General features: G+C 44.5%; 1 protein-coding gene across 6 annotated transcripts in view; it reads left to right on the forward strand.

Moving 5' to 3' along the window:
• brd4 (bromodomain containing 4) overlaps positions 1 to 22,528 on the forward strand; it is a 168,787-nt gene that overhangs the window by 129,062 nt on the left and 17,197 nt on the right. For 5 of the 6 annotated variants that reach the window (XM_060942564.1, XM_060942563.1, XM_060942560.1 and 2 more), the window contains 8 exons: positions 482 to 858; positions 5,920 to 6,021; positions 6,109 to 6,534; positions 10,404 to 11,138; positions 13,095 to 13,201; positions 13,295 to 13,451; positions 19,853 to 19,992; positions 20,111 to 20,316. In XM_060942564.1, the coding sequence (XP_060798547.1) occupies positions 482 to 858; positions 5,920 to 6,021; positions 6,109 to 6,534; positions 10,404 to 11,138; positions 13,095 to 13,201; positions 13,295 to 13,451; positions 19,853 to 19,992; positions 20,111 to 20,316 (2,250 nt within the window). The remainder of the gene's footprint in view (positions 1 to 481; positions 859 to 5,919; positions 6,022 to 6,108; positions 6,535 to 10,403; positions 11,139 to 13,094; positions 13,202 to 13,294; positions 13,452 to 19,852; positions 19,993 to 20,110; positions 20,317 to 22,528) is intronic. The other variant, XM_060942561.1, reaches the window with a different exon arrangement.

Raw genomic sequence — 22,528 nt, forward strand, 5'->3', positions numbered from 1 at the left:
ATGCAGAAATATAGAAAATTCTAAAGGGTTCACAAACTTTCAAGCACCACTGTATACTGGTTTACCTCTGTCCGTCCAGCCGTATCTTCGTATTTCTGTTCGTCCAAAACACCCTCCTTCTCAGCAACCACAAATCATAGCTACTTGGTATCAAACTTCAGCTTGGGATTCTATACCTTGTATACCGTTTTCAGGTCTGTCTTACATCGACTTCCTGTTTACTGACTGAATGTATTTGCGAAACGCACAGGGTGGATTTTGATGCCATTTCAAAATGGCAGTTTACCGGATGCTATTTGAAATCCCTGGGGAGAACACTGCTCTCTTACTTACTCGTTTCAGGGTTAATTATTTGTTGAAGTCAACATTCATAATAAGTCTCCTGTTTCTTTGATTGCTTGTATTCTGAGATAAGTGAGAGCAGGGGGATACGTAAGTGAGCAGTAGCTCACAGTTGATCTTGTCTGTTCTGGTCCTGCAGTAAGAAGGAGGGCATAAAGAACAACCGCTCCATTCCTCCCCCCGGCACCGCACCTCCCACCCTGCAGCCAGTGCCTGGTCTCGATCCCGTGGAAGAGCTGGCTCTGGGAGGGGGACCAGGATCCGCCGGCTTGGTGCCTGCTGAGAAGTGTAAGCCCATGTCCTATGAGGAGAAGAGGCAGCTGAGCCTCGACATCAATAAGCTGCCTGGGGACAAGCTCGGACGCGTGGTCCACATCATTCAATCTCGCGAGCCTTCGCTCAAAAACTCCAACCCGGACGAGATCGAGATCGACTTTGAGACGCTAAAACCTTCCACGCTGAGGGAGCTAGAGAGATACGTTTCGTCCTGTCTCCGCAAGAAGAAGAAAGCTCCAGGTCAGTCTCTTCATCGGTTTCACATCAGTAGTGTGTCCTGTTTAGTTATTACTCGAGTGTAAAAAAGGTTAAGTGATTTTGTAAAGGAATTGTGTAATTACAAGGCTGTTATAAGTCTCATTTTGTTATATCCTGTGTCTGTCTGTGGTAATTATACTATACTGCCCTCTTGACAAATGCCCTGGTTAAAGGAGTACGCCACCCCCAGGTGAAATTGAGTCAGTCCCTAGAGTTGGATGAGTGAGCCAAAGCGTTTTGTAGCCGACCCAGCCATTGTCCTGATCTGGAAACGCCCCGGTTAGCTTTAGCTTAGCGTAGTCGCTGTAATCTGGCGTGTCCAGCTAGCATTGTCGTTGCAAAAGTGAATCAAATAACTCAAGATTTTTTATAATTATTTCTCATGACCTGTACATTCACATCGAGTACACATATCAATGCAAATTAACACGAAGGGATTTACTAGACCAATTTATATCTGGAACTATTTTCGGCCACAGCACAGGCAAAGCACCGCTGCAGGCGCAAAGACCCCATGCAGCACCACAACTTCCGTCAATGGAGCACTTGCATGTGACGTCACAGCCGATCCAGATTGTGACAGACGCCATCTTGTCGGTCAAACGCCATATTTCCGCCTTCTACTTCTGCTTTTACTTCTACCTTTTCTTCTGGAAAACCCTACTATATACAATTCTACTACAACGGCTGCGGCTACAAGCTCTCCCTACCTGTGCACGTTTTTTATGTGTATTTTTGCGTGTTGTTCGTCTGTACCGGACTTCAATATCCACTACAACCGTATGGACTTACTGGACATTGGTTTCCAGCAGAAAATGACGGTTTGTAGCGATTTCCATCGCATGCACAACATTCCGAACGAAATAGCGAGACCAGCGGGGTCTCCGTGGATTGTTATCGGAGGCAAAGCGAAGGAGGCGGCGCCGGGAGCGGAAGCAAAAGCGAGGCTGCAGAGCCGGCCTGTTGACTAAGCTCAGAAAACAGCCACTCAAATCTCCACTGCTAAGCCTCTACCTCTCCAACGCCAGATCCATGGTAAACAAGACGGACGATTTGGAATTACAGCTGGAATTACCTTATTCTATTCTATAATCGTGCTATACTCAATACTTAAGTGACTTACCCATCCAATGAGGATTCTTGTTTACAAGATGCCATATCTGAGTCGCTGACAAATCCTGAATTTCTGTAAAGATAACTGTCCAGAGATTTATAAGCACGCAGTGCTTCACCACTGAACAGCGAGGGAAAGTTAATGAGGTAATTATACATGTCCGGGTATTCCGCTGGCAGTTCAAAATCCGGTCGTGAAAACTCCGTCCGGAAAGCCATAAGGGTCACTAATCTGTAGATCGTTTATTTTAGACATATATCTAGTTATCTGTTCATTAGAAAAATGAGTCGTGTAGTCCGTCGGTTGAAATTGATCCATTCTGTACACGAGTGCAGCAGTATTCAGCGGTGTTTTTGACCGACAAGATGGCGGTTGTGTACTTTCCGGTCACGTGACTGCAAGATCTCTATACACCAGCGTGACTACTAAGTTCTCTGCTACTAGGCTGACACTGACAGGTGTGCTTTCTCGAGTTGTAATGGCGATGAATATGGAAGATTACACGACAGACGAAGATGATGACTTCGACTACCAAGATCCAAGACCCTACCTTTTCGAACCCGAGTTCACTGAAGAGGAGTTGCGTGCTTTGGATCGTCGTATTGTCAATAGGGTGAAACGGTGATGTTGTACAATAAAACTGGAAGCGACAATGTGAGTCGGACTAACGGGAAGTTTCAGTTATAACGTTAGCAATGTATAACCCAAGGAAGGAGGGATAGAAATTATACTTGCAGGCATGGATGATGAACTCTGTTCTGCCTCTGTACTGAAAATGGATGGAACGGCCGTATCCTTCAGATGTAGCAACACCTTTCTCGTAGCATACTGCATTTTTTCTTCGTAGTCCTCCGGTTTGAAATGCTCATCGCAAACACGATATTGATTGATTTTATCCACTGGTGGTGTTGCAGGAATGCCGAGGGCTGCAAGCCAAAGATTTCTTCTTTCCACTGGTTTTGGAATTCTGTGAAACATTATGTTCGTGTACGTCCTCTGCTTGTCATTGCAGCCCTTCACACAGCAAATAACCATTTTTCCTCAGTAGATGTGAAACTAACTTCAAACTACTTACGTAACAACCTTACTACAACTTCTTCTCTTCTCCTCTTACCGCAACTACATGCTGGTAACACTGGTGTATTGACGGAAGTTGTGGTGCTGCGTGGTGTCTTTGTGCCTGCAGCGGTGCTTTGCCTGTGCTGTGGCCGAAAATAGTTCCAGATATAAATTGGTCTAGTAAATCCCTTCGTGTTAATTTGCATTGATATGTGTACTCGATGTGAATGTACAGGTCATGAGAAATAATTATAAAAAATCTTGAGTTATTTGATTCACTTTTGCAACGACAATGCTAGCTGGACACGCCGGATTACAGCGACTACGCTAAGCTAAAGCTAACCGGGGCGTTTCTAGAGACCCTTTTCATATGACGTCACCGCGCCACGAGATTTTGTTAGGCGCCATGTTGGAAGACCAAGTACATGCACTCACGATATAAAACAAAGTACGAGCGAGAGGAAAGTGACACGATGGATGATAATTCTGGTTATGTGAGTACATTACCAGCTGCAGAAAGGGCACGGTATGTGGAGAAACTGGCTGTGATTGATGGGTTTGACCCATATGATAAGACTCGCGGCAAGGGAGAATGGAAACATAAGGAGGACCGGACACCAATTCTGCCATCTGTTTGCTACCCAGACATTGTAAACTATTTGTTGTTTATACCCAGTGCCTACACTCAGTGTTCGAACTGTGCCGATATTTTCGGGGGGGTCCCTTTTTTTTCCCTGGGGGGCGCTTGTCTCGGAGCGCGGATCTCCAAACACATGAGAAGCCTTGCGCTTGTCTCGGAGCGCGGATCTCCAAACACATGAGAAGCCTATCTTACGCACATATCACGCGGACTCCACACCTCCACACACGCATCGCGTCTGAAGTCATAACTCATCAGGGGAAATCGTGTCTGCATTGGCATGTTCGCAGCGAGCAAGCCCCAAACCATCCTAAATTATTATTATTATTAAATTGTAGAAGTCTGGGAGGCTTGCTCCTCATACAGTTATCAACTTGAGGCCAATTTAGCATGTCTTAAATCTGAATTTCTTGCGTTTGCTTACCTCAAAGTGTCCGCAGATCATGCACAGACTTATCCATTATATCCACAGTTTTTTGCCAAGTCTCACACAGGTTTCTTTCAAGTCTACTGTTGGGCCAATAAATCTTAAATAAAACAGCTCAGATTTGTTTAAGTCGTTTGCCACTCCACTTTATTCTCGTGGGTTCACATACCGCTGACGTTATTTCCCCCTAATCACGAGTTTGTTGGTCTTCCAAAATGGCGCAGGGTCTGTTTACTTCCGGTTTCGGGTGACATCAGTGAAAGGGGTCTAGATCAGGACAATGGCTGGGTCGGCTACAAAACGCTTTGGCTCACTCATCCAACTCTAGGGACTGCAGGGACTGACTCAGTTTCACCTGGGGGTGGCGTACTCCTTTAAGTAAAGAATAAATAACAGCTAGTTTGTGCATTTTACTTGTAATGCTTTGATTTTTACTTAGGACTGCAGTATTATGGTTTTTATGAAAAAACAATCACAATTTTGACTTTCCCAGTGAAATTAAAGAAATTATGTAATAAAATTAGCTACAGTTTTGTTTTGTTTTTTTAAGTAAAATACAGTATTGATGATCTTTATATGGATGATTATCTGCAGTAAATTTGGAGCATCTTGTTCAGATTTAGCCATCTGTTTGAAGGCATATGCGTGTGTGTTTTTATTTCTCTCGTTAATGTGCCTCATGCTCGGGTTTACTCATTCATCTGTGTGAAGGACTGGGTGCGTATGACGTAAAAGAAAACCAGCTTTCTGTCGATTTAAAGTCGTTAAATGCTCTAAATGTGGTTAATAATTGTCACCAGTAATCAATGTTTAAAGGATAAGGCAACTTTTGTACAAAATCACCACAAATAGATAGATAAATATATAAAGTAATCGATCATGGAATTTATAGAGAAAGAACAGACCGCATAACAGTATCTTTTAACTTTTTAATAATATGGGCTTGCGCTGAGCTCAGCGAAGATGCGTTCCGCCATATTGATCTACTGCGTGACGTCATGCGGCCCGCCACTGAAAAGAACTCTTCAGTGCTTCATGGTAATAAGGTAAAAAAAACAGTACAATCGCTTCTTCAAAGTTTCACCAAATGGTTTTATTTATGCAACTTAAAGCTCATAATACTGTAGAACTTTGGTCGAATAAAAACACGGAGCAAAAACATGGCTGAATCCTGAATGACTCCGATTTGGATTTGTCCTACCAAGCCTACTGCGCATGCGCGAAGCGGCTCGGCTCGGTTTCCCCTTTCGGGCGCTCTCGTTTTCTGTTAGAATTTGGTAAAAAAATATATATATTATTTACCAGCTTACCGGGTCCATGAACATAAATCTGACAGCTGACAAGGTCGGGATATAAACGAATCGAATACAAGCCACCCGCCGGGACTCCTACTGTCATCACAGTGATCTGTCTGTAAACACTGTTTTCATGGGCTCAGTGACGTCACAGATCAGAGGGAGGCGCATTAACGAAAGATTCTGATTGGTTTATAGTTGCCCACAATCTCAAAATGGCTGCCTCCTCCAACTTCGGCTCCTCTGTGTCAGTTCATGATTTCAAAGTTAAAAATATTTTTTCATGTTCGATATATAATGGAAATAATTAACAGAATTAATTACGTATATGTTTTTCTCCTATTACACACCTGGTTTTGTGGAAAAACGGCGTTACCCTTTAATATCGAGAACAAGTGTGATGTACTTTCTCAATGTTGTAATCAGAAGGAATCATTTTGCAGAAACGTACTCTTATGATGATTATCGACAAAACACGTATTAACGTATTCACTCGACCTGATTACAGAAAAGGCCATGGAGACGATGAGTGTGAAACCGAAAGGCTCATCTTCAGACTCGGGCAGCAGCAGCGAGTCGAGCTCATCTGACAGCGAAGACTCCGAGTCAGGTAAAGATAACGCGAGTCTTATTCTCAGTCACTGTCTTGCTTCTTGGTTTTGATTACAACCAGCTGTTTATCTTCTCACCAACTCAGGAATGGCCACTAAATTGAAGAAGAGAGGTCACTCTGCTAAAGAGGGGAAGAAAGGTCACCACCCGGTGATGGCACCAAACATGGTCCAGCCCCAGGTGCCCCTCCAACCCCAGGCTCCAGTCTTGCAGCCAACTGCTCAGCTAAAACAGCAGCAGCAGCCACAACCACCACCGCAGCAGCAGCAGCAACATCCATCTCCTGCAGCGTACATGGCTCCTCCAGTCACAGCGTTGGAGTCGTCCCAGCTGCTTGAGAACACGTTTGACTCTTTGCCTCACTTTGGACAGCCCCTCATGCACATGTCCCACCATGCCAATGACTCCTCCTCTCCTGCCCCGCCTCACCTCAACGCTCACACAGCAAGTGGCCCCGGGTCACCTGACACACACCCGTTCTTAAACCAGCACCCTATCCTACAATCCCCAGGTACCGAACAGCATCTGGTCAGAGATCTAGCTTAAAATTTCTTCATCTGTAGGAATGTTATACTAATTCAGAGCATCAAAATACAATATCAAGGACTTTTCTTGGTATAATTAGTAAATTCACTGAATTGGATGTGTTGAAACTGGGATTCCTTAAGTACTTCATGATCCTGTTCCAGCTTGAATTAGGAGTTTAGCTTTTAGGAAATCGACTCCTCATGCATTTATTTAAAAAAAAAAAAACCTACACATTTAATGCATTTATGGCCAGTTGTACAGGACAGATACATTTCTAATTTAACTTTTTATGAAGGCAAAAAAATTTGGATTTTGAAGAATGAACACACACATGATATCCAAACATTATTGTAGAAAATTAATTCTGAACGATATTTTTTGGCATTCTTTCTTTATAGAGGTTTTTCACCTGACATCACAGGGTCACGTGACACCCCGGTGTCCGCCATTTTGAAGGTCAAGCTAGCTAATGTCAACAACGTAGCTAGTATGTTACTGTAGCAATGTTTACGTTGTCATTTGGATGACTGTTAAAACCTTTCGGTCTCAAGTTTTTCCTTTACTGTATTTACTAGTTTACTGAGCTAGCGCGCTCGGGCAAGCCGGGAGCTAGCGCGCTCGGGCAAGCCGGGAGCTAGCGCGCTCGGGCAAGCCGGGAGCTAGCGCGCTCGGGCAAGCCGGGAGCTAGCGCGCTCGGGCAGGCCGGGAGCTAGCGCGCTCGGGCAGGCCGGGAGCTAGCGCGCTCGGGCAGGCCGGGAACTAGCGCGCTCGGGCAAGCCGGGAACTAGCGCACGCCGGAGCGCGCTAGCTCCCAGCTTGCCCGAGCGTGCTAGCTCAGTAAACTAGTAAATACAGTAAAGGAAAAACTTGAGACCGAAAGGTTTTAACAGTCATCCAAATGACAACGTAAACATTGCTACATTAACATACTAGCTATGTTGTTGACATTAGCTAGTGCTAACAGCTAGCTGCTAGTACACTGCTACAATACAGACACCGACCCTAATAATACAGTTCTTGGTCATTGCCTGGTAACAGCAAATTTATAACGGGCCATGTCTCAACAGACTAAGAAGTTATTTCAATGACATTTAATAACATTTTGTTTATCCTGAGGACCGAAAGTAAATGAAAATGTGAACAAACCTTAGCTGTAATAAGATGGCGACCACCGGCTCCGGGGACGACCCGCTGATGTAGGCATGTTACCCAGCCTGACACAAAATATTTGTAGGCATCCAAACTCGTATACGCTTTCAGATCAATACCTGTGTATGGCGATGGGTTTTTAACGACATAGGTATACAGATCATATGGGATACATAGATCTAGCGGGAGTCGCCATTGTTGTGACCGCCAAAATGGCGCCATCTACTTGTCGACATGGCAACGGTCACGTGGGTCGAAAACCTCTATACTTGCTTAAATAGTGTATACGTTTTCTAATGTATAAGGCTTAAATTGGAATCGCTGTTCTCCTGTGGCTGGATCTCAAATGTCATCATTTGGAGAATGTAGGGCACTACAGAGGTCTGCAGTGTCCTTACATGACGGTTCATGTTGTGTCCATACAGTACTGTGCAAAAGTCTTCAGCACCCTATTTATTTATTTATTTATTTATTTATTTATTTTCCTTTTCATGCAAACTATATATTTCTATTTTATGACTTCTACATTAAGTCAGTACAAAAACATTTTAGAGTCCAAACGTTCGTTTTCCAGCACAAAATTAAATGTTAGAGGAAAAAAGTTTGTATCTGAGCAGCATATTCCATAAGAGAGCTCTTTTCAGATTAAAAAAGAAAACATAATGAAGGCTGCTGGGTTTTGGTGCAAAATGAAGACGCGAGTGTGACAGTCAAAGTGTCCAGAAGAACTGGGGCTCGTTCTGCAAGGTGCTCAGTAAAACCTACAGCTCATTTCCGCATAAAACTGCACTCATTTAACCTGAGACTACTATTTTAAAGTGAAGGGTCGTCTCACACCAAATATCGACTGTTTCATTTATAATGGCTTACTGCTGTTTATAGGGTTTTGGTTTTTTTTTTTAAGTTGAAACATTTCATTATTTTTACAGGGATGCAAACGGCGCGCCTTTTGGCGGATGCCGCCTTTTTCACGGCTGAATCGCACAGATCCGATTTTTTTGGGGGGGGTTGGAGTGTCTGATTATAATTTCATCAAAGTAAATTCTGTATATAAGCAAATGCTGTTAGTCCATGAAGCATAGGAAGTATAAGGGCCTCTGCATGCTCTTGCGACAAGGCTTTCGCAGATAGCTTTTCGCAGACAGTTGTAATTTATCGTTGAGCGGGGAGTAATAGGCGTGCGTGATGTTATTCACCGCCACAACGCAAGGGGGCGCGAAGTCGCGAAATCGCTAGGAGTAGTTGGTGGGTGTGGTTAGTGGAGTGTTTATCCTCCGGTTACTTATAATGACTAGAACTGTACGTACTTCCTCACTTCCTCGATCAACCGCTCTTCGTGCTGCTCCATCTTCGCTTGTGTTTTTAAAAATGGCGGTCGTGAAAACAAACCAAACCGGGAAAGTAGGGAAGCGGAAGTGCGTGTACAGCGGATGTAGAGTGGACCAATCAGAGCCGTCTTGTCTGCGAGGCTTCTGCAGTGGTCACAATTTTTGGGAGGTGCGCGCAGAGCGTCTGCGAGGACTGCGTTGTCAGCGTAAATTGGCCTTGAGTATGAGAAGAAAACAGTAAATCAGAAAGCTGCGCACGTTTGTGCAGCTTTGCGCAAACGCGAGCAGCTTTCTGATTTACTGTTTTCTTCTCTTACTTATACTTCCTATGTTTCATGGACTGTAATGGCATTTGCTTATATAGTAATTTTTAATACAGAATTTACTTTGAAATTATAATCAGACACACCAACGCGCCCCCCCCCCAAAAAAAAAAATCGGATCTGTGTGATTCAGCCGTGAAAAAGGCGGCATCCGCCAAAAGGCGCGCCGTTTGCATCCCTGTCTTTAAGCCATTTTTGCTCTACAGCATTTCTTTACATGTGCCTAAAACTTTTGTGCAGTACTGTATATTGTGGATGGGACAGCATTTTCAATTTGACTAAACTGAATTATTTCTGCATGAGGACAAGTTAAAAAAAAAAAGTAGTGATCTTTTAAGAGCAATAAAATCTAGACCAATATGAGGGACAAGAAAACACTGCGGTTCTTTGATATGATACGAGGACGTGCCCTGTGTCTGAAATCGCTCACTCATTCCCTACTCCCTGTATAGGGAATTACTATATAGAGGACTATACAGTGAGCTCACTGGTAAAATTGAAAAAACGCTTTCGGACACTAGTCCGTCGCGCTGGTATTTACATCTTTACTGTTGCACAATTAAAATGTGCCAGATCAGTCGGCTGGTGGGTTTTCAAAAATGATAAATTCATGCATGTGTTTTTGTGATAAATCCATATTATACTGAGCGCATTTCCTACATTAATCAATACAAAGTACCTGCATCTTTCAGTTCTTTTAAATCAAGGCTGAATACGTTGTTCTTTGCCGCTGCCTTTTATTAAATCACATTTGAGACTTTTTAATTTGATTTCTTTCAGCGCGACCGCAATGCATGATGGGATATATTGCTTTGGTTAGTGACCATCGTTGTACACTATTTTTCGCGATGCATTGTGGGATACTTTGAGTGCACTATATAGGGTGCAAATAATCCTCACTACGGTTTCGGACAGCGCTACAAAATGGCGACCCCATTACATAGTGCCCTATATAGTGAGTAGGGAGCGATTTTCGGACACAGTGATGGTGCAGCTTGAACAGCTGTTTGAATAAAATGATGTGCGTCTGATTTCCTCATCTTTCTCTGCAGCTCTGCACAACGCTATGCCTCAGCAGCCTTCACGTCCCAGCAACAGAGCAGCGCCGCTCCCTGCCAAACCTCCTCAGCCCACGACTCCCCAGCAGCCCCTGCAGCTCCAGCCCCAACAGCCCCCTCAACCCCCTCAACCCCAGCACCACCTCCCTCCCCACCTCCTGCACCCCCCTCAGCCCATTCGCCAGAGGCCGCTGTCCCCTCCTACGCTCACCCCGCAGGGCCTGCTCTCCTCACAGCCTCCTCAGTTGCTGCTCGAGGATGATGAGGAGCCCGTGCCTACCATGCCCCTCAACCAGGTCCTCTACCTGCAGCAGCTGCAGCAGGGTCGGCCGCAACAACAGCAGCAACAGCAGGTCTCGCTCATGCAGTCCCTCCAGAGCCGTCAGTCACAGCCACAGAGCCAGGCTTCCCTGCTGCAGACGGTGCAGGTGCAGTCACAGATGCCTGTGCAGACCCAGCTGCCTGTCCAAACTCAGCCCCAGGCCCCTCCAGCGCACCAGCCCTCGCCACAGATGCCCCAGCAGCACGCACCCAGACACATGCAGCAGTCGCAAAGTCAACAGCAGCAGCAGCTGGCTTCTTTCTCACAAGGCCCAGTGCAGACCACGCAGACGCAGCCAGCGCAGCACAAGGTGGCCATGACTCCCAGTAAAGCGCAGCAGCAGATTATTCAACAGCAGCAGCAGCATCCTTCTCCACGTCAACACAAACCTGATCCCTACAGCACAGGTCAGAGTTCAAGCCCAGGTTTATAATTGTAGTATTATTATTACATCTGACACCTGTTGCTTAGCAACAGCACAGTGACAGGTTTTCCCTTATAGAACTGAACAGGACATGAATTATTTGCATTTCAAAGTTTAGTGTCAATATGTGAGCTTGAAGATTTATTTTATGATTAAATTTTTTTGTTTTAAATATATATTTAATTGCCATGCTGGTCTGTTTTCACTTGAGTTTGAGCAGGTATTCAAAACTAAAGTGGTGCAGTGGGATTCAGCCCTTGCATCATAAGGGGTGTTCACACGGCAACTTTTACTCCGGTGTAGCACCGGGGCTGCCCCGGTAGAGCGTTCACACGGTACAAAGTTATACCGGTGTCGCCCCTGAAAGCTGCTTAAACCGGTGCAAATCTAACCCTGCTCGGGAGGTGGTTTAAGAAATTTACTCCGGAGTAAATGCTAGTTCGCGGTAGTCTGGTTAACACCAGACCATGTCACAAGTGAAATATGGTCTGGAATCCGCTGATTGAATTTCTCGTAGGGGAGGTGTGGTTTACGATTGTCAACGGCCATTTATTGGACGTTGCGAATGTCTATCATTTGGCGTATACGTAGCCCATGGCCAATCATGGCAGTTGTACCCGGTGACGTAGTTAGAGCGACGAAGAAGAGAAGGAAAGAGAAAGAGAAGGCAAAACAAAAATAGGAAAACAATGGCACCGAACGATTACTGCTGTTTGTGCAAGACAAAGCTTGATCGAAAGTTTGGTTCGTATCGCTCGCCGCCATGTTAAATGTGATCCATGAACAGTCCCAAATAAACTACAAGCTTCCGTTTGTCAAGTAGTACGCGTCACCGTCTTTCCACCCCTCCCCACTCTCTGATTGGCTCCCTAACTCAGGCGAGCCTTTAGACCATAGTTTCCATGCTGTCTTTTCAGATCGGAACGATTGTGCAAAGCAGCATGGGATTTCCCAGGCTAAGTTTGCGGGGCAGCACCGATATATAAAATGGGACGTCTGAACGCTACAGCGGTAGACTCGCTACGCGTGAGGAGAGTTGATTACATACGGGCATTGCATAATTTGCATCCTGGTATTTTGCACTTCCAAAATGGCGAATATCAACAACAACAGAACTGCGTGTCTTCCAGTGTTGCCAGATTGGGCGGTTTTAAGTGCATTTTGGCGGATTTGAACACATTTTGGGCTGGAAAATGTCAGCAGTATCTGGCAACACTGGTGTCTTCATCCACGTTGTTTTCCCGGCGCTTGGTGATGCCATGACAACCGGGAAAAGGAAGTACATTTTCACGCATGCGCATATTTCATTTCCGCATTATTACTATTGTATAGCACGGTCGCAAAAACTGCCGTGTGAACGCAAGTGGGGCTGCACCGGTGCTAACACGCTTCTCTCTAGTAAGCAGGTTTGTGACGTGCGAACGCTCCATTAAATTTACACCGGTGTAAGATATATCGCAACAAAATACATCGGTGCAGCATCGATGCAAATATGTGCCGTGTGAACACCCCTATAGTGATCCAGCGGCGCTTTAGTTTGTCAAGCTGTCTTTCCTCCTTATCTCTGCTCAAACAGATGAGCTTCAAAAGCTTCACCTTTCATGCGAACAGAGTCATCTCGTAGATCGCTTACTCGCCAAGCTGAGTCTCTTCCTTAATTTAATGTTGTGCAGCTGCATTGCTTTCTGAAGTTGTGATAAGTGTTTGTTTTGAGGCGTCAAAATTTAAATGACTTTTTTTTTTTTTAGAACTGGAAAGAAATTCAAGTGCGTGAAATCGTAGCTTATTTGAAGCACTGTTTTATGTAGAGGCTTTAAGAGTTCCAAAGTAAAACTGTTTTATGTTCACGACTTGGGTCAACGAATTTTTAACTCATTATTTCCCAAAGGATATGTACTTCATCTTGAATGTTCATGGCTTGTCTTTTTGTTTTAAACAGGGCATCTGAGAGAGAACCCCTCTCCTCTTATGATCCATTCCCCTCAGATTTCCCAGTATCCTCCTGTAGTCCATCAGTCTCCTCCGCAAAACCTCCAGCCCAAAAAAGTGAGTGCCGTTCCATTCATGCGATCATCCTCCTCTTCCTCATCGTCTTGCATTATCCCGTTCTGTGTTAACGTGTCCTCGTCCTTCCCGCAGGAGCCGCAGCGAGGGCCGCCAGCTCTCGGGCCACTGAAGGAGGAGAAGCAGCCATCCTCGCCTGTGATGAGGAGCGAGTCCTTCAGCCCGCCCATACGGCAGGAACCACACAAACAGCCTGAGAACAAGACGCACATACCAGGCCATGGCCAGCAGAGTGAGTCGCGGGGCTGTGAAAGGATTTCACTATTCAAACTTGTCATTTGCTTCCTTTGTAACTGCAGGTGACCCATATCAGTCTTTTAACGTGAACACGCCTGTCCCCTGACATGTCCTCGATGTGCACAGTAATTTTGCATGATTCACACTCGTCACGAACAGTAAAGCACTTCATATTTCTATGAGGCAGTCCATCAGAGTAAAAGCAACAAATGTATGCGCTAGTAGCTCAAGCCTGTGTTGCAAAAAGAAACGTCTTAAGCTTGTTTTTGTCTTTAAAAGAAAATACCCTTGTGGCCAATCTTAACTCGTCAGTTTCAAAGAGCAGCTTCATCATGACGAAAGCTGATTTAGTGTGGTTTCAGCCCGTCCGTTGTGTTTAAAGCCTCCTGGAACTCAAGATTGAGGCTTGTTGTGTTTTTTGTTTTTGTAATTGTGCTTCAGGGTTGGTTCTACAGAAAATCTGAAGTAGCTGGCTTAAAAAAAAAAAAATAGTAGGCGGCTAATGCTAAGGTGGTCTCGGGGCATGACTCCCCAGAAAATTTTTAAATTTAGGGCCCGTTTACACGAGGACGCTGTCGGGTAAAAACGACTAAATATTTTATCAGGGCTTTGAACCAGAATTTTTTTCCTGTTGGTTCGTTCCGAACAGAAACGGAATTTTAACGTTTCCGGTTTTGGGTTCCACCATTAAATAGACGTTCCCGAACCGGTTAGAACAAAAAAATTTCGTTCCCGGAACGGTTAATTACGTTCCCTGTCAGCTGTTTAACAAATGGCTATAAAATTATGTCTCTGTCTCATCCAGCTTAAGCCAAATGTAGGCTAATTCTATTACAACCTTCATTAAATAAGACAAGAAATAATTCAAAACAATTATTATTTCAAATGTTGGCAATTTGGATTCTCAGTATGTCTTCCCATCTACACAAACAGAAAAAGTGCCAAAAATGAAAGAGAATTCGTTTAGTGTGTTACCAAAGGCTAGTCAGGCCCTATGCATTGATGGGCTAACAGAGGTTAACGTCATTTAATGTTCGCGAGCCTCTCATTAACGTGGACAAATATATTGATATCGTGTTTGAAATTGACGTTTTTGAATAACGACAGACTGCAATATTTACCTCTTATTTAAGATGTGGAGACGTGATAGTAGTCCACCCTCCCGCTCTCTCCATTCAGTCAGCGAACGCCACACAGGAAGTGAACCCCAGCGGGTCATAGAAACTTGCGCAGGAGAAGAATGGCTTTTTTATTTGTAGGCTACGGAAACTTTGAGGAACGAAATAAAAACCGGTATTAACCGGTTACCATTATTTTTAATAAGCGTTTCTGTTCCGGAACATAAAAAATAATAAAGTTTCTGGTTTCGTTTCTGTTCCATGTGAAATAGAAAAAGTTCCCGGTTTTCGTTCCTTGAACCGGTTCAAAGCCCTGTATTTTATCGGAAGTGCCTTTCGTCTACACGGGGACGGCGTTTCCGAGGCTGAAAAACGGACAAAATTGAAAACGCCTTCCAGAGTGGATAAGTTAAAAACAGCCCCCATTGCATATCTGTCTAAACTACCCAATACGCGAAACTCTGCTCGGATCTGCTCACGTCGGGTACGCGTTTACGTCATATATATGTCATATACTGTACATGCCAGCCCGGGAAGTAAGAAAGTAAGTAAAAAGTAAGAGCATGTCTGATTACATCGATCCAACGGACCTTCAAGCTGCTCTGGCAGCTTTAATAAACGTCCACGAGTCCTTCGAACATCTATACCGAATCTGCACATATACCGTTAATGAACAGAGGCGGGTATAGCATGCTCTTACTTTTTTACTTACTTTCTTACTTACCATAGCCAGAGTAGTCAAAGTTTTCGCGGCGCAGATGTGCAGATCAGACAAGACGGAAGATGTTGCGCATGCGTGCAGACATAGCGGAGGTCTTTCACAGCACCACCTAGCCGCCTGGCATGCACATCCAATTGAATTCCACACATTTATGCGTCACCGTATAGACGCAGATTTCCTCCTTGAAAACGGTCGTGTAGACGCGGAAAAAAGTGAGGACGAAAACGGACTTTTGCGTTTTTGTTTCAGACCGTCCCCGTGTGGCGGCACGGTGGTGTAGTGGTTAGCGCTGTCGCCTCACAGCAAGAAGGTCCTGGGTTCGAGCCCCGTGGCCGGCGAGGGCGTTTCTGTGTGGAGTTTGCATGTTCTCCCCGTGTCCGCGTGGGTTTCCTCCGGGTGCTCCGGTTTCCCCCACAGTCCAAAGACATGCAGGTTAGGTTAACTGGTGACTCTAAATTGACCGTAGGTGTGAATGTGAGTGTGAATGGTTGTCTGTGTCAGCCCTGTGATGACCTGGCGACTTGTCCAGGGTGTACCCCGCCTTTCACCCGTAGTCAGTTGGGATAGGCTCCAGCTCGCCTGCGACCCTGTAGAAGGATAAAGCGGCTACAGATAATGAGATGAGATGAGACAGTCCCTGTGTAAAGTGGGCCTTACATGCCTTCTGGTGCATTCTCTGCTCATAAATTACTAACCATTTCCCTGTACAATACTTGCAAAATATATATGAAATTTCCCTCCAGATGTATATGTGCTTGGCTTTCTCAGTTGCCCTCTGTAGTACGCTGCCTGGCTCTGTAACATAAGTACATACGGAACGGCATGGTCACGTGGTCTGGCTCGACCAATCAGAGCGCTAGAATCGATCAACAAATATGGCGTCGCTTCCGGTCATGACCCGAATCAAAGACAATCCCGTGGTGAAATAATTGTATTTGCAGCAAATTATGGGCAGCAGACACGATATAAATCGCTTGAACATTGAAAGGAAGTTTTTTTAATTTTTTTCTGGGATCGAGTAGCCGTCTCAGACCGTCTGTGTAGGCGGAGAAAACTGCCGGTCGCTGGTGCTTGTGGACATTTCTGGCGCTTTTTTTTTTTCCTCTCTCTTCCTTTTCCCTGCTGCTGTTTTGAATGAATGTTCAGAAATTTTTCAGTTCACGTCACATAGTCACAAATATTGTGTGTGGAGTGCACCCCCTTTTGAAAAGTAACATTTTAATCTCTCAATAAACACAAACAATTTCCAAAATGTTGACAAGACAAAGTTTAATATAACATCTGTTTAACTTATAACGTGAAAGTAAGGTTAATAATATAACTTAGATTACACATTTTTCAGTTTTACTCAAATTAGGGTGGTGCAAAAATGAGTACACCCCACAACAAAAACTACTACATCTAGTACTTTGTATGGCCTCCATGATTTTTAATGACAGCACCAAGTCTTCTAGGCATGGAATGAACAAGTTGGCGGCATTTTGCAACATCAATCTTTTTCCATTCTTCAACAACGACCTCTTTTAGTGACTGGATGCTGGATGGAGAGTGATGCTCAACTTGTCTCTTCAGAATTCCCCATAGGTGTTCGATTGGGTTCAGATCAGGAGACATACTTGGCCACTGAATCACTTTCAGCCTGTTCTTCAGAAATCCAACAGTGGCCTTAGATGTGTGTTTAGTCATGTTGGAAAAGTGCATGACGACCAAGGGCACGGAGTGATGGTAGCATCTTCTCTTTCAGTATAGAGCAATACATCTGTGAATTCATGATGCCATCAATGAAATGCAGCTCCCCGACACTCATGCAGCCCCACATAAGGACACTGCCACCACCATGTTTCACTGTAGGCACCAGGCATTTTTCTTTGTATTCCTCACCTTTGCGACGCCATACGGTTTTGAAGCCATCAGTTCCAAAAACATTTATCTTGGTCTCCTCACTCCAGAGTATAGAGTCCCAGTAGTCTTCATCTTTGTCAGCATGGGCCCTGGCAAACTCTAGGCGGGCTTTTCATGCCTGGGCTTTAGGAAAGGCTTCTTTCGTGGACGGCACCCATGCATGCCATTCTTCTGCAGTGTACGCCGTATTGTGTCACAGGAAATAGTCACCCCAGTTTGGCTTTCTACTTCTTTAGATAACTGCAGTGAACTTGCATGCTGATTTTCTTCAACCCTTCTCATCAGAAGACGCTCCTGTCGAGGTGTTAACTTCCGTGGACGACCTGGACGTCTCTGTGAGATGGTTGCAGTTCCATCTTTCTTAAATTTTTGTACCATTTTGCGACAGTATTCTGACGGATGAGTAAAGCTTTGCTGATCTTCTTGTAGCCTTCACCTTTGTGGTGTAAAGAAATTATTTTCTTTGGGGAATTCTGAAGAGACAAGTTGAGCATCACTCTCCATCCAGCATCCAGTCACTAAAAGAGGTCGTTGTTGAAGAATGGAAAAAGATTGACGTTGCAAAATGTCGCCAACGTGTTCATTCCATGCCTAGAAGACTTGGTGCCGTCATTAAGGGTGTTTTCACACCTGGTCCGCTTTAAAGGAACCAGACTCAGTCCTCTTTAAGTGGACCAAAAAGTGGACCAACAGAAAAAGAACTCAGTTCTTTTTGTGTTCACACTGTGAATTTATTACAAAGAGGACTGGGTTCTCTTTCTGGTCCAGTTAAGCTTTGATGGGGCCTCAGTCCTCTTTCTGTTCACACCAGGTCCTCTAGAGCCCTCAGACCCCCAGTGCACGGAATTCTGGGTAATTTTCTCTTGAATCAAAATGTTTGCTGCCATGCTTGCCCTGCTGTACATCTTTGATCAAAATAGTGCGGATTAAGGAAAATAAATTTTTTATTTATATATATATATATATATATATATATATATATATATATATATATATATATATACTAGTGCTGTCAAAAATGTCGCGTTATTAACTCGTTAACTTGACTCAATTTTAACGGCGATAATTTTTTTATCGCGAGATTAACGCTCTGTGACATGATGCCATGCCCCGCACAGCCAGAGTCCTCTGCTCTCCCCCGAAGAGCCACGGTGCTCGGCTTAGGTTTCGTTTTCCCATCGGCGGCTCCAGCCCCACTTTGCAGTGGCTGTGACAAGACGTGTTATGCTCTGAAATTTAAAAAAAAAAAAAAACATTGGTACAACCAGTGTTCTAACTATGCCAATATTTTCGGGGGGTCCCTTTTTTTTCCCTTGGGGGGTGCTTGCGCTTGTCTCAGAGTGCGGATCTCCATCGCGCGCTCACTTCGGATATGCAAATGCTTCCCGTTACACACGATTGCTATGTCAATAAACATCATTTTGCCAATATTTTAGAGACCCCCCAACATTTCCCAAATCATGTTTTCAAGGGATCTCATGTCTGTTTCAGGGGATCTCGGATCCCCCGAGTACCCCCGTAGTTCGAACGGTGAGCAAGCCCATTCACTTTTTTATGCTGATAAGAGAATTACAATGGTTTTTCATGTGACAAAAATGTGCGATTAAATTGTGATTAATCGCGAGTTAACTATGACAGTCGTGACATTAATCACGATTAAATATTTTAATCGCTTGAAAGCACTAAAATATAAATATATATATATATATATATATATATATATATATATATATATATATATATATATATATATGAGTTATTATTGTGGCCGACTCATCAGTCAGTAAGTTCAGAGAACTGTAAAGCGGCTGTGGTAAGTTCCAAAAGGAAGTTGAGTTTCCCTGCTACAGTCACGTGACCAACTACGGCAAACGAAGAAGGTTAAAACTACAGTGAAAAAGGCGAAGTGAACCCGGTGCGCTTTTTGTTCACAATGCGCAGATTAGGCGAACCGTACCGTTGATTTTTAGCGAACCGTACTGAGACCACCTCCTGAGGTGGTCTCAGTTCGGTTCGCTTTAAAGGGGTCTGGGTACGGTTGGAGTGTTCACATATGCGCAAAAAATGCCGAGTCATCGATCTGAGTTCGGTTAGATGGCTGAAAGGGACCAAGTGTGAAAACACCCTAAAAATCATGGAGGCCATACAAAGTACTAGATGTAGTAGTTTTTGTTGTGGGGTGTACTCATTTTTGCACCACCCTAATTTGAGGAAAACTGAAAAAAATGTGTAATCTAAGTTATATTATTAACCTTACTTTCACGTTATAAGTTAAACAGATGTTATATTAAACTTTGTCTTGTCAACATTTTGGAAATTGTTTGTGTTCATTGAGAGATTGTTTAAAATGTTACTTTTCAAAGCGGGTGTACTCATTTACGCTCAGCACTGTATGTGAATATGAATGAATGACCACATATGAAAGTGTCTCAGGTCTGATTTGGAAAGAAATCGGATTATGATGTCCACACAGTCCTTGGGAGGGGAAATCACATTAAGCCAGAAAATTGCCTATGTTTCAATTCACTTTAGTTTGTTAACGTGAACATGGCCTTATACAACCCTAGTGTTAGCATGTGAGAGTTTATAATCTTTACAAGAGTGTTCAGGGGGAAAAAAAGAGACATTTTGACCATGGCCCTGTTTACGTCTCAGGACCAGACATGAAGCCTCTCGACACTTCTTCTCGCCCCGTAATCCGCTCCTCAGACCAGAGCGGTCCACCTCCCACCATGCCAGACAAGGACAAGTTCAAACAGGAGCCCAAGACTCCTGTGGCTCCTAAAAAGGTACAGGTGGGTGGAAGGGACAACTTTGACCTTCAGCTTTTAACCATTTTAAATATTTACAGCATTCTAAAAACAGAACTCTTCTTGCATGCACAGTTTAATGTTTTTCTTGTTTCTCCTTCAGGATGTCAAGCTGAAGAACATGGGCTCATGGGCCAGCCTGGCGCAGAGGTCCACGTCTACGCCATCCTCCGCGGTCAAATCGAGCAGCGACAGCTTCGAGCAGTTCCGCCGTGCAGCCCGGGAGAAGGAGGAGAGAGAGAAAGCACTGAAGGCTCAGGCGGAGCAGGCTGAGAAGGACCGGCTACGCAGAGAGCAGGAGAAACAGCGGTGAGACAAATGGGCAGGGAGTGAGTGTGTGGAGTGATAGATAGACACCATGCATAGGGTGAGGTTGTATTATTCGTCCAGGGATGTTTGAATATTGATCAAATCTGCCAGCGCTGTATTGTTCTTATCTATGCATCATTACCACTTCTGGATTGAAAAGCAAGCTGAGGTTGTGTTGTACTAGTACTATAAGCATATTCCTGTTATGCACAGCAAATTCATTTCACTGTGCCTTTTTTTCTTTTTTCCCTCCCACTGCTTTCTCACTCATGGTGAAACTTGCTTAGAAGAAATTTCCAGCACAATCCTTTCAAGCACAGAGGAAAAACAATTTTACCATAAAATCCCTCATGCATATCTCTGGACGAGACAGATGATTCTCTCCCCCAGATGGTTACCAAACAGCTTGAGGAAAATTTATTGCTATTTGATGATAAGCAGCTTTTCCTTTCTGACCAGTCTCACATTCTTGTTTTCTTTTGGTTTACAAGACCAAATCTTATGAATTCACAGGTCAAAGTTCACCGAGAATCGGAGTGAAACAAAAGTAACTGCTACTGACAGTAAATGCATGTCTTTCTCGTCCCACATCCTTTTCCCTTAAAGTGCTGATGACACGTTTTTGACATCTTTGGCGATGTTTTATAACACAAAAAGTAATTCCCGATGATCCATATATTAATTCACGAAGGCGCCTATTTTACAAGTTATGATAAAAAACGCGGCTATTTGGGCAAATTTGACGGGGCTGCAGCACCCAGGAGACGAAGGAGGAGGAGGAGCTATATGACGTCAGCGAAAGAACCTTCCTCCTAACTTACCAGTTTGTTGTTGATGCGACAGGTGTTCAGTTTGTCATTATTAGTATTTTTCCCATCTCATCTCATTATCTCTAGCCGCTTTATCCTTCTACAGGGTCGCAGGCAAGCTGGAGCCTATCCCAGCTGACTACGGGCGAAAGGCGGGGTACACCCTGGACAAGTCGCCAGGTCATCACAGGGCTGACACATAGACACAGACAACCATTCACACTCACATTCACACCTACGGTCAATTTAGAGTCACCAGTTAACCTAACCTGCATGTCTTTGGACTGTGGGGGAAACCGGAGCACCCGGAGGAAACCCACGCGGACACGGGGAAAACATGCAAACTCCACACAGAAAGGCCCTCGCCGGCCCCGGGGCTCGAACCCAGGACCTTCTTGCTGTGAGGCGACAGCGCTAACCACTACACCACCGTGCCGCCCATTAGTATTATTATTATACATTTTATATATTAGTTATTATGCATTCGCGTTGTGTTGCCGGCTTTTGCTCCAAAACCTACAAGGATGGGGTAAGTTTATTCAGGTTTCCCAGAGATCCCGAGCTGCATGCGAAGTGGATGAGGCAAGTCAGGCGCACTCGTGACAAGTGGGAGCCCTCACCAACATCCGTCCTGTGCTCTGAACACTTCGATTTGGATTGTTTTGACACTCTTCCCAGCTTAAAAGATTCTCTTGGGTGTTCAGTTCATCACAAACGTGTGTTACTACCATCAGCAGTGCCTACACAGTGTTGCCAGATTGGGAGGTTTCCCGCCCAGTTGAGCAGTTTCAAGTGCATTTTGGTGGGTTTTGAACATATTTTGGGCTGGAAAACGTCAGCAGTATCTGGCAACAGATACTGCTGACGTTTTCCAGCCCAAAATATGTTCAAAACCCACCAAAATGCACTTGAAACCTCCCAACTGGGCAGGATTCCTCCCAATCTGGCAACACTGCCAGTATTCCGGAGGGGGTCTACTCGTAGCTATGCCGGATCCAAAGACAGTCCTCCTGTCAGAACATGTGTTGCGAAACGACATAAGATAAAGGTATGTAGAGCTATAGATTCTACATGATAATCATAAATGTAATCATAAAGTCGGCGTGATGTCAGTCATGTATTTGCTTGTGAAAGCTTGCGGCTTTCATGTAACTGCCGCCTAGCAACGAGAGGCAAAGGGTAAAGAGGGTAGGCTATCATAGATTCTATTGGGAAGAGATCAACACAATTCTAGACTCCCAGAAGAGGAAGAGCTAGCACTAGAGAGTTCACCGGCGTTTTCATGCGCCATTTCCATTGAGTAGAACCAGAGTAGAACAGCCAGTGAACCGCAGCGTGTTCTTCCGCTGACGTCACAACATGGCCGCGAGCCACGGACCCAGTTTTCTTGCGCTGTGCAATTA

The sequence above is a fragment of the Neoarius graeffei genome, chromosome 16, assembly GCF_027579695.1.
Source record: "Neoarius graeffei isolate fNeoGra1 chromosome 16, fNeoGra1.pri, whole genome shotgun sequence".
In the NCBI taxonomy this organism is placed as follows: Eukaryota; Metazoa; Chordata; class Actinopteri; order Siluriformes; family Ariidae; genus Neoarius; species Neoarius graeffei.